Source organism: Petaurus breviceps, unplaced genomic scaffold (assembly GCF_028583685.1).
Source record: "Petaurus breviceps papuanus isolate PSGF00001 unplaced genomic scaffold, PetGlider_PUasm1.0 171, whole genome shotgun sequence".
NCBI lineage: Eukaryota > Metazoa > Chordata > Mammalia > Diprotodontia > Petauridae > Petaurus > Petaurus breviceps.
In genome coordinates this window covers 18,288,617-18,300,609 of record NW_027185754.1, presented here as the reverse complement: position 1 = coordinate 18,300,609, position 11,993 = coordinate 18,288,617, and the positions used below count along the sequence as shown (strand labels likewise).

At 36.5% G+C, this 11,993-nt stretch overlaps 1 protein-coding gene across 1 annotated transcript in view; it reads left to right on the top strand.

Moving 5' to 3' along the window:
- The window catches only part of ANKRD27 (ankyrin repeat domain 27), a 72,144-nt gene that overhangs the window by 17,147 nt on the left and 43,004 nt on the right, over nt 1–11,993 (top strand). Inside the window, exons 2-12 of the mRNA XM_069082793.1 lie at nt 2,076–2,232; nt 3,372–3,526; nt 3,737–3,796; nt 3,889–3,942; nt 4,050–4,115; nt 4,203–4,279; nt 4,909–5,030; nt 7,037–7,115; nt 7,706–7,838; nt 10,481–10,573; nt 11,862–11,989. Of these exons, the coding sequence (XP_068938894.1) occupies nt 2,076–2,232; nt 3,372–3,526; nt 3,737–3,796; nt 3,889–3,942; nt 4,050–4,115; nt 4,203–4,279; nt 4,909–5,030; nt 7,037–7,115; nt 7,706–7,838; nt 10,481–10,573; nt 11,862–11,989 (1,124 nt within the window). The remainder of the gene's footprint in view (nt 1–2,075; nt 2,233–3,371; nt 3,527–3,736; nt 3,797–3,888; nt 3,943–4,049; nt 4,116–4,202; nt 4,280–4,908; nt 5,031–7,036; nt 7,116–7,705; nt 7,839–10,480; nt 10,574–11,861; nt 11,990–11,993) is intronic.

The following is an 11,993-nucleotide window of genomic DNA, read 5'->3' as shown; positions in this document are numbered from 1 at the left end:
ATCTTTTGCAAAAAAGGGTTTTGCTTCTGGTGAATTTGTTCAGTGAAATATAGGTATATATGACCTAGTGTCATTAATTGGTTTCATGACAGCATGATAAGCAAATAACACAACACAGGAGACAGTTTCATAGAAACTGAGTTCGCACTTGCTTTATGTAGCAACAATGCTGGGTGCTAAAGGGATAGAAATATGAACAAGACATATTCCTCATTTAAGATTATGACTAAGAGGGAGGGCTAGGTGGTGCAGTGAATAGAGCGCCAGCCCTGGAGTCAGGAGGACCTGAGTTCAAATCCAGCCTCAGACACTTAACACTTATTAGCCATGTGACCTTGGGCAAGTCACTTAACCCCAGTTGCCCTATCTTCCTCCCTCCAAAAAAGCAAAAGAAAAAACAAAACAAGAAAAGAGGAAAAGATTGTGACTAAGAGATAGGGGACTTCTGAAGATGTAGATGGGTGTGTAACATTGGAGAATAATGTTAAAGTGGGGATATGACGATATATTAACAATATTATTGCAAAACAACATTGATTGGAGCAGCTTTGTGTGGCTTTGCTTATATATGTATATATACACACACACACACACTCACAGACACACACACATATGTAAGTACTTTGGAAAATGTTAATGGTTGAGTCGAGAAGTTGCGTCTCCATAGGAGCTGCCACTGAGAGCTCACTTTACTTGGAAGAGAAAAGAGGGAACAGTGACTTTGACCTGGGGACTGATTCTCAGCCTTGTAATGCTTATGGGTCATGTTACTGACCCAATGGGTAGCTCTGGACACACGTCTGTGTCTTTAGAAGGAGACCTCTATCTCCTTGTCAGAACAGTCTTTGGTGAAGAATGTCTTGCTCATATTTCTGTCCCTTTAATGCCCAGCTTCATCACGACACAAAGCCAGGGCTCACTAAATATTTTGTATTTTGTATTTTGTTCTTTGTAGCTCTTATTTCTAGCCAGCTCCCTAGGAATAGCATGAATTTCTACTGATTGTAATTGTGTCCACTTACTCCTGAGGCTCTGTAAGGGCTATATTCTTAGGTGTCAACTTTAGGTCAAGAAAGTTGTTATTCTTTGTTTTCTGATCTTCCTTTTTAATACTCCTTGTTCTTGAGGAAGAACACACTCCCCTTCATCCTTTCCTTTCCTGCAAGAACTTTCTGCTTCTTAGGTTTTGTTGGCTGATGAATTTAGGGTAGTTCCCAACCTAGTAGATCCATATTTTCATAGGGAATTCCTAGGGACCAAAGAAACCTTTAAGAGCTAAATGAATGATTCTAGTGGTGGAGTTTTTGTCACTGTGACCAAATGATTATACAGAGATTTTGGGGGGAAGAACTTGTCTCAAAACCTCATACAAAGCCATCTCCTTGTAAGGTGCCGGTCCTATTTTTGAGACCCCACCTCAGAGGCTGAATCATCATAAAATTCTTTCTTTTGATCAGGGAGGGTTCTGAAGAAAGCCTTGTGAAAGCCTAGTGGATCTTTTCCTGGTAGTGGCCATGCTCTTGGTACGGATCACAGGATTATAGATTTAGAGCTATGGGACCGTAGAGGCCATCTTAGCCTACCCCCTACACATCTCCTAAGGAAACTGGGCATCTCGTTTAGTGAGTACCTTTTCAGGAAAAGAGAACTTGCCCTAAGGAAAATTGGTACCTATGCAGTATGGATAGAGACATATGCAGGATTGTCAGTTTTGTTTGGATCAAGGTATTGATCAATTATCTCAATCAAATAGAATTAGTCTTTTTTTTTTAGTCTTTACTTTGTTTTCCTAAAAGGTAAAGGGTTTTTCTACCTTTTTAGCAAATAGCTTAGCCCTCTTTTCCACCTCTCATTAAAAAAGGAAATATCATAACTACAGTGTGGTCTTTTATAGAAGGGAAGAGGGTTGGGTAACTTCTGTTATGCAGTTAGGAGAAAAATATGTAACCTGTCATACTCAAACCTGTATGAGGAAAGGTAAAGTGCTAGCTTTTTAAAGTGAGGTATTTGGCATGGGGTGATGGGAAGAATATTATGTGAAGGCTGTGTGATCGATTATTATTTTCTAATTTCAGGAGATTTTTATACAAGGAAACAGGATTAAATTAGGAGCTGGTTTTGCCTATCCTCTCTCAGTACCTGTTCTCTTTGAAGAAACTTTCTACAATGAAAAAGAAGAAAGTTTTAGTATATTGTGTATAGCTCATCCATTGGAGAAAAAAGAGAGCACAGGTATTTTTAAAGAAAACTTTCTCATTGTATGCTTTGTTTTAAAATTTACACATACACACATACATACATATATGCACATATGTATCACTGTGATTGCATCAAATTGTACGTAAGTAAAATGTCAAATCTTACAAGGTTGGTTTAGTGGAAAGAGCACTTGATCAGGAGTCAGGAGATCTGGGTTGAAGTCCTTCGTTTAGCCATTAAGTAATCATGTGATTGTGGTCAAGCCACTTAACTTTTCTCAAGTCTCAGTTTCCCTCATCTGGAAAATGGATTTAATGATACCTTATTGATGGAGTTGTGATGCTCATGTGAGATTATTCATAAACAAGATCTTAAATGTTTGGTGATATTTTTTAAACTATAAAAAATAATTTCACAGTATTATATAATCCCATTTGAAGAATTTGCAGACATTTCTTTTTGTAAAACAGTGTGAGGTAAATATATTTTTAGGAATAGTCAGTCTAAAATCTATTGGCTGGTATAGTCTGTGGGTTTCATCTTTAAATCCTGTTCCTCAAACAATTCACCTCCCCCCCCTTTTTTTTAAAGATCATCTGCTTCTGAGACTTTATGGTTTTGATGAGTGTGAATGATTTTGATGTTCTGGAAAAATAGAGTTAGCTATTATATCTAGACAGTGAGATAGTGTTTTATTTGAATGTTACTATTATATTTTTCATTTAATTACCATGGTAACAGGGTCCAAGCCATAATAGAATAATGCCTTACTGACTTTTAGATATTCAGTCACTGGCATAGTCTTGGACTGATTTTGTTGCTTTACTAGTGGATCTTTTCTTGGTATGGATCATAGGATTATAGGCCAGTCTTTTGAATAACCAATATAAAATTTGCTTTTAACATGGCCCTTCATTGACTGTTATACCATCTAAGAAAGATCTTCTCCTTTTATACCAGGAAGTACATTTCTTTCTTTTTATTTTTTAGGAGGCAGTTGGTTAATGTATGAGGCCAGATTTGAACTTAGATCTTCCTGATTTCAGGGCTGGTGCTCTATTCACTGTACTACCTAGCTGCCCCTTGGAGGTCCATTTCCAGGTTTGGAAATCAATGAAGGACCAGGGGCCATCAAAGCCTTTAGTTATAGTTACCTCTTATTTTCTTTACAGAAGACTCTTCAACCTCATCAAATTCCTTTACCCTGAAAACAATTGAAGACGTAAGAGAATTTTTGGGAAGATACTCAGAGAGATTTGACAAAAACATTGCATCTTTCCACCGAACTTTCAAAGATTATGAAAGAAAGAGCCTACGTCATTACATAGTCAGTAGCTTGTAATTTTATAGAGCAGTAGTTTCAATTGTTTTTTCAATTCAGGAAAGTCATCATTTCTTTACTCTAAAATCTTATGAATATTTTGGCCATTCGGGAAATATTTATCCTACTTTTTTTTTTAATTCCAAGATGATTTCTGCATGTTGATTATTAAAAATGACAGCTTATCAGGATACTTTTTACTCTTTTTTTGCACAGGATTCAGTGAATGCACTTTATACTAAATGTCTCCAGCAGTTGTTAAGAGATTCTCATTTGGTAAGCGGAATGGTTTGTAGATACAGATATTTGTTTGAAGTTTTACACAGTACAAATAAAGCTCTTCTTAACTTAATTTTCTTCATGCCTAGAAAATGCTAGCCAAGCAGGAGCTTCAGATGAATTTGATGAAACAGGCAGTTGAAGTAAGTAATTAAGGTTGCAAGATGGAAAAATTGTTTTGTATATTAAAATATGTCATTTTTTATTGTATAATATACTTCCTAAAATCATCATCTGATTAATTTTGCAGATGTATATTCATCATGATATATATGATCTGATATTTAAATATGTGGGAACTATTGAAGCCAGTGAGGTAGGTTTTAAATATGCTTCAGAAGAGAGATGGAAGTCACGTTCTGTATTTTTAAAGAAACTAAAACTTTTAAAAATCTATTGTTAGGATGCTGCCTTTAACAAAATTACAAGAAGTCTTCAAGACCTTCAGCAGAAAGATATTGGTGTTAAACCAGAATTCAGGTAAGAGTTACAGTATAACAAAACTGAGGTTTTGGTTGTTGCTTCTTCCTGGGAGATGGTTTCAGGTGGTTTTTGATTCCTAAGAATTGGAGAGGGATTAAAAAACACGAACTTCAATTTTTCTGCTTCCTGTAATCCCCTTTAGAGAGGTTAATAAGTATAATATATTTTCTAGATTAATTTCACATAGTGAGAGGCATACTGCCTCTGTGGTTAGAGGCCCAGGGTTCATGTCCCACTTTTGACATTTGATAACCTGTGTAACTTTGGGCAATTGATTTAACCTCTCTGGGCCTCAGTTTCCTCATGTGTAAAATGAAGGGGTTAGACTAGTTGACTTCTGAGTTCTTACTATATTATTTTATTATGGACCTTCATCGAGCTTACTGTTATTATAAACTCTAGATTTGTTATCTGCACTGTTGCCAATTTTATTAGAAATAGGCATTTAATCCAGCTGCATTTTGCCACTGATTTGTCAAATTATCGTTTTGAATATGATTCTTTTACTTTTTCTTCCATTACTTTTTCAAAAAATATCTGTGAAGTCAATAACTTGAGATGCTTATTTGTGAAAGGATCAAGAATTAGTATGAACTTCCTACTTCTCTCTCCAAATTATATTACAGCTTCAACATACCCCGTGCAAAGAGAGAACTGGGTCAATTGAACAAATGTACCTCTCCACAACAGAAGTTGGTTTGTCTTCGAAAAGTGGTACAGCTGATTATGCAGTCTCCTAGCCAAAGAGGTTTGTGCATAGGGAAGGAAACTGGGGGATAGGATGTTCCTACAGTGTTGAAATTCAGAGAGAGTAATACAGTTTAATGGAAGGGTATAGAGAATTGCATAGTCAGTTGGTCACCTAGCATTCATTAAGCACCTGACATGTACCATGCACTGTGTTTAGTACTGGGAATCCAAAGAAAGGCAAAAACGAATCCCTTCCCCCAAGGAACTTACAGTCCAGTGGGAAAGACCACATGCAGACAACTTGATACAGGGTAAACTGGGGGTAGTGTCAGAGTGAAGGCGCTGAGATTGAGGAGCACTAGGAGAGGGTTCTCGCAGAAGGTGGGACTTCAGGTGGAGACTCGAAGGGAGCCAGGAGGCAGAGGTGAGGTAAGGAAATGAACATTCCAGGGACAGCCAGTGGAAATGACTGGAGTCGCTAGATGGAGAGTCACGTTCCAGGAAGAACAAGGAGGCATATGTCAGTGGTGCAGAGAACATGAAGAGGAACCAAGGTGTAAGAAGCCCGGAAAGGTAGGAGGAGGCTGGGTTATGAAGAGCTTTTGACAACTAAAGGGTGTGTGTCATCTTTGATCCTGGAGGTGATTGAGAGCCCCTGGAGATTATTGAGTAGTGGGATGATATAGTGAGACCTGTGCTTTAGGAAGAAAAAGGAAATTAAATCATGAGGAGATAGTGTATATTAATAGACTTAGTACAAGAAAATTCAGATTCTAGTCCCAGCTCTACTGCCTACTTGCTGTGTGATTGTAGGTCCTTTAAATTCTGTAGACCTCCATTTCCTCATTTACAAAATAGGAAATAGCTTTATAGGGTTGATATAGGGCAAAATCAAGTCTAGTGCCTGGTACACAGTAGGTGCTTAATAAATGCTTGTTGACTGATTTACAGATGAAATACTACATTAGCATTCCATGCTTTCCCCAAAACTTTGTAAATGTTAAGGTAATTTATCATTATTATTATTAGTAGTAGTTATTAATAATGGTGATAAAGAAAATTATTTCCAGTGGAGATTTGATGGAAGTTTCCTGCTAATGAAATCTAGATACAGGCAGATGCTTGTCACAGCCATAATATAACAGGCCACGGGTATTAAAGGAATAACTGGAATGGTAGGAAATGCTAGATACACTTTAATAGAGCATCTTACATGTTTTGCTTTGTTTTTTGCTTTTTTGGAAGGGGGAAAGCAGGGCAGTTGGGGTTAAGTGACTTGCCCAAGGTCACATGGCTAGTAAATAAATATTAAGTGTCTGAGGCTGGATTTGAACTCAGGTCCTCCTGACTCCAGGGTTGGTGCTCTATTTGCTGTGCCACCTGGCCGCCCCAAATCTTACATGTTTTGTCTGCAATCACTTGTACCAGATATTAATTTTCAACTAATTATGCTCTGGGAAATGACCAAGCTTATTGTCAGTTTTATCAGGCTTTTATAAATATGGCAATATGTGTAGCCCATTAGAATCTCTAATTGGTTATTCTTTTCAGATCTCAGAAGAATATGCTTGATGAATAGCCATTATCACACTAATAGCATAGCCATCTCCTTTCCCTCTTTGTTCTTCTTGTTGAAAAAAATATACATTTACTTTACAATTCTTTGTAAATTACGTGAGTGTAAGCTGCTGAGCCATATGTCCAATTATGGTACTTATTAAAAGCTAGAAATAGATAACTAGCACATAGTGTTCAAAATGTAAATGGTTTCAAATGGGGAAAAGATATCTTTGTTAATAGCTTTAGGGAGACGTGATGCTTAATCCCTTGTTAGACTCCCATGGTTTCCCAGTTCCCTAAAAAAATAGTTGTATCATATTAAAGGCCATTGAGTTTATTGAGCATGCAAAGTGTGGGTATTATTTTTCCATTGAATCTGACTTCTAGTTTGGGGATGATGACATTTTATTGTCGGATGTAATCATATTGGGATGTGATTTTGGAGATAGGTAGAGAGATATTTAACTGTAGTATCTTTATTTTCTTGAATATTTTTTCCTACAGTTAACATGGAGACCATGTGTGCTGATGATCTGCTGTCTGTCCTGCTTTATTTACTTGTGAAGACAGAGATACCAAATTGGTAAAATATATTTTTAAGATGTTTTTAGCCTACAGCCTTGTAGTGTGCTTTCCATTATCTAGACTCTCATGTTTTGAGTAACCTACTTTTATAATATCTAGGTATTTGATCACTCTACCAGGTTGCATAATAGGAGAAGGGCAGGATAGTAAATTTTTTGGATAAGAAATTTTCTTAGTTATTTTTTTAACATGTGAAATACCCTGCATACAAACAATCATTGGGTAACTTGTATGATAAATGTATTTTGTATCTTTTTTACTGTTAGATTTTTTTTGGAATTTAGAACTAGTAATGGTTCTACTATGAGTTTATTTTCATTTTGAGCTCTTCTTTATGTTCAGTGTTTAATCCTTCTCATTTGGCAGAGTTTGAAGTTGTGCTATTGTTCTTTAATTCTATTGGATCAATTTAACATTGAGCACTGGATGGAAGTCAGATTGTTCAGATTAACTGAACAATGCCACATCTACTATTGATAGTCTTAGTCAATTTTGTTTGGTACATCCACTAGGCTGACCATAGATTCATTATGTTTGTGTCAGTTGGGCAGATGTCATTATAACTTTTCTTTTTTTTTCCCTTGTTAGGATGGCAAATTTGAGTTACATCAAAAACTTCAGATTTAGTAGTTCAACAAAAGATGAATTGGGTTATTGCCTGACTTCAATAGAGGCTGCAATAGAGTATATTCGACAAGGAAATCTCTCTGAAAAACCTTCTGTAAGAATTTAGTTTGATTATTCCACTTATTATGGTATAATCCATTTGGTTTTGAAGGATCAAAGGGACAGGATTCAGATATCTCTTATAGGAGAATGGAGTTACATTTCTTCTTGAGGAGCTGTGAAGGGAAGTTGAACTTGAGCCTTCTGACATCAGTAAAAACACTTTGTTATTCACTTCAGTTTGCCTAATGAAATATATGATAAATTTTAAATTTTGGCTCAGTTCACCTCTGAGCCAACAATCATGTCCAGCCTTGCCCATTTCTATTCTTTCTGGGTCCATCATGGAAGTGGACAGCTGAAAGAAAGACTGATAGTTAAGTTGTTAGTCAGTGCTGCCATTCCAGGATATGAGAAGCACACCCAGAGATTTGCTGTAAAAAATAATTCGCTTGTAAAATTGTGTAAGGTTTATTATATTCTTGACTGTTCTCATCTTTTGTCATGTTTGACAATTTTGCTGCATGTGAGGTAAAACCTCAGGATTGTTTTGATTTGCATTTCTTTAATTAGTGATTTCATTGTGTTAATAGTTTTCAGTTCTTTTGAGAACTGTTTGTTCATACCCTTTGACCACTTATCTCTTGGGGAATGGCTTTTGGTCATATAGATGTATATATGCATAGTATATACATATAAACACACATTTATGTGTATACATATACATATATGTACCTATGTATATATATATATATATACATACATCTCTTTATGTTCTGTACAATATAGACAGTTCTCACTTTATGTAAATTCCATTTACACAAATTGGATTTTACATGAAGAATTCTGAAAGAAATCTATATTCCCCCAACCCCCCACCTTTGTTAACTTTACTGTGCAGAATAGTGCTCTCTCTTGTACTGTCCTTTCTTTTGTCATTCTGGGGCATTCTATCCCCTCTCCCCATCCCCCCCAACAAAAAACTCCCTCCAGAATGAAAGCAGACAAATAGATATGTGTGAGGAGATGGCCACCACTGCCATTGCTCCCGGATTGGGGGCTTGGCTTGAGATCTCTGGCTCCAAAAGAGGAGACCTTTTCCCCATTCTGCCCATGTGTCTGTTTATATGTGTCTGTCTTCTGTTATTGTTTGTCTATTCTTGGCCACTGCGTGTCACCCAGACTCTCCTTTCTGTGTCTGTGTTCAGCCCTTATGTGTCTCCCCTCGTGTGTTCTTCCTCTTGATTCTGGCCAGGCCCCCACATGGCCGGCATGTTGTTCCTCCTGCTCTTTCTTCTTTGTCCCTGGCCCCAACTGTCCTGTCCTTGAGCCAGGTGTTGGCCCTCCATGGGTTCTTGGCCTCCTTTCTTTCTTCTTCCCATCCTTCCCCACATCTCTAGGCAAATTTGTATTATGAAATTGTTTTACATAAAGAATTGAGGGAGTAGTCCACTTGTGTAAAACAAGAACTATTTGTATACATATGTATTTGTGTGTGTGTGTGTGTATAAAATATACATGTGTGTATGTGTGTTTGTGGGTTTTTTGTTTGTGTTTGTTTATGTATCTTGAATATCAAAACCTTATCTAAGAAATGTGGTATGAAGGTTCCCCCCTCCCCCACAGCTTTCCTTCTCATCCTAAGTGTGTTAATTTTGTTTGTACAGGAGCTTTTCAGTTTCATGTAATCAAAATTATTCATTTTATTTTTTGTAATTGCCTCTAATTTTTGTTTGGTTAAGAATACATCACTTAAACCTAACTGTGAGAATTATATGATTTGTTTCTAATTTTTTACTTAATTTTATTTACTTTAATATTAAGGTCATGTATCCATTTAGAATATATTATGAAATATGGTGTAAGGTATTTGATCTAAGCCTAATTTCTGCCACAGTGTTTTCTAGTTTTGGACACTTAATCTTGGCATAGTTTTCCAGGGATGGCAGAAGCTGGTTTGTAGTTTTTTCCTGTCATACAGACAGAACATATTTTGATGCTTGAAAAAATTAATTTCTGCTCTTTATAAGGTCTACTTTGATGATAAACCAGGGAATGGGTGTAATTAGTCCTCTTCTTACTAGTGTTCATACTTTCTCAGAAGAGGCATCTTCTTCTTTCTTGTTTATTATTCTATTTAAGTATAAAAGTCCAATAGCTTTGATAACTTTGTATCTGTCACCCAAGCAACCACCCTACCCCATGGTGTGGGGGCAAAATTTTTTCTATATATTTTATGAAGACTCTTATTTTTTACCTCTTCTGGCAGCATTCTCTGATGTCAGTCTTACATTACTTTAACAATTAAATTAATTTAAGTATCTTAAATATCTTTATACATGAATTAAATATCCCCCAGAGTGTATTAACTTTTTAAAAAAAGTTTTGTTTACTATCTCTAAATGTAATTCATTTTCTTTCTAATGCTGTGTACTTTATTTTATGCATTTATTTTATGAATTTATACATTAGTCTGAGAAAGGAGACCTGACTTTTACCATATTGCCAAAGGTGTTTATGACGCAAGAAACAGTTAAGAATCCCCACCCTAAATGTAGCCTCTCATAAATGAGAAAGAATAGAAAAGAACACATCAACTGTTTTATCTTTTTCAATTAGAAATTATGAAGATTAAGTAGTCTTTGCTATTATATCTACTATGTTATTTATAATTGAAGTCTTTTGTTTGTCTTCTAGGAATCTGAGGGGTTTAGTGACAAACTGTCCCTTAGGCAGAGAATGAATTTATTATCTCAGATGAGTTCGACACCTATTGATTGTTTGTTTAAGGTAAGAGAACAGCAATTCTCTGTTGTTGTTAAAGACACTGCATTGTGTTTTGTATTTTTGGAATCCTTTATGATGACTCTTGTAAAATTTAGGATTATAAATGCTAGCTTGGTTTTTACTAAGTCATTTATTCTGTACGTAGTTATATGATGTCAGTCAGTCAAAAAAGCATGTATTAAGTGCCTACTATTTGCTAGACACTGTGCTAAGTGTAGGGGATACAAAAAGAGGCAAAAGTAATCCTTGCCTTCAAGGAGCTCACTCTAATGGGAGAGACAGTGAGCAAATAGATGTTTATCAACAAGCTGTGTGCAGGATGGGAGATAATTAAGAGAGGGATGGCAGTAAAATTAAGAGATTGAGAAAGCCTTCCTATAGAAGATGGCATTTGAGTTGTGACTTGAAGAAAGCCAGGCAGGTTAGTAGGCAGAGATGAGGAAGGGGAGCACTGCAGGCACGGAAGACAGCCAGAGAAAATATCCAGGGCTGAGAGAGAGAGTGTTTTGTTCATGAACTAGCAAGGAGGTCAGCGTCACTGAATAGACATGTACATGGTAAGAGGAATAAGGCATAAGAAGACTGCAAAGGTTGTAGAGGGGAGGGGAGATTATGAAGGGTTTTGAACACCCAAAAAAAGGATTTTGTATTGCATTTTGGAGGTGATAGGGAGCTACTGGTGTTTATTGAGTAGGAGAATGACATGGTTGGACCTATGATTTAGAAAAATCACTTTGATGGCTCAGTGGAGGATGGATTGGAGTGGGGAGACATTTGAGGCAGGCAGACTTACCAGCAGATTGCTTCAGAAATTCAGGTATGAGTTTATGAGAGCCTGTACCAGAGGAGTGGCAGGGTCAGAGGAAAGAAGAGGGTATATCCAGGATATGTTACAGATGTAAAATTGACAGGCCTTGGCAACAATTTTGGATATTGGGTGTGAAAGATAGTGAAGAGTCAAGGATAATATCAAGATTGTGAGATGGTGGTGATTGAGTAGTAGAGAATATAGTGGGGAGAGGGGATTTAGGGGGAAAGATAATGCTAAAATCTGTTGGGGGAGTATAAAACTTTGAAGATAGGGAATGGCTATTTTCTCAGTACATTAATTTAGTACTCAGTTTAATTTTTCTCCATCCCAACCCTCTGTTGCCTAAGCCAACTAAGTAGTTTAAAAACTTTGAAAAAAGCCTCACAACCTGAAAAATTGAAACCAAGCAACATTAGAATAGATAATGTTATTTGTTTGACAGCATTTTATTATGTATCCTGTTTTCTGGATTTATTATAGCACATTGCTTCAGGTAACCTGGAAGAAGTAGAAAAACTTTTATGTCAGGATGACTGTGATAAAGACACCGTTCAAAAAATGTGCCATCCTCTCTGCTTCTGTGACAACTGTGAGAAATTGGTCTCTGGGTAA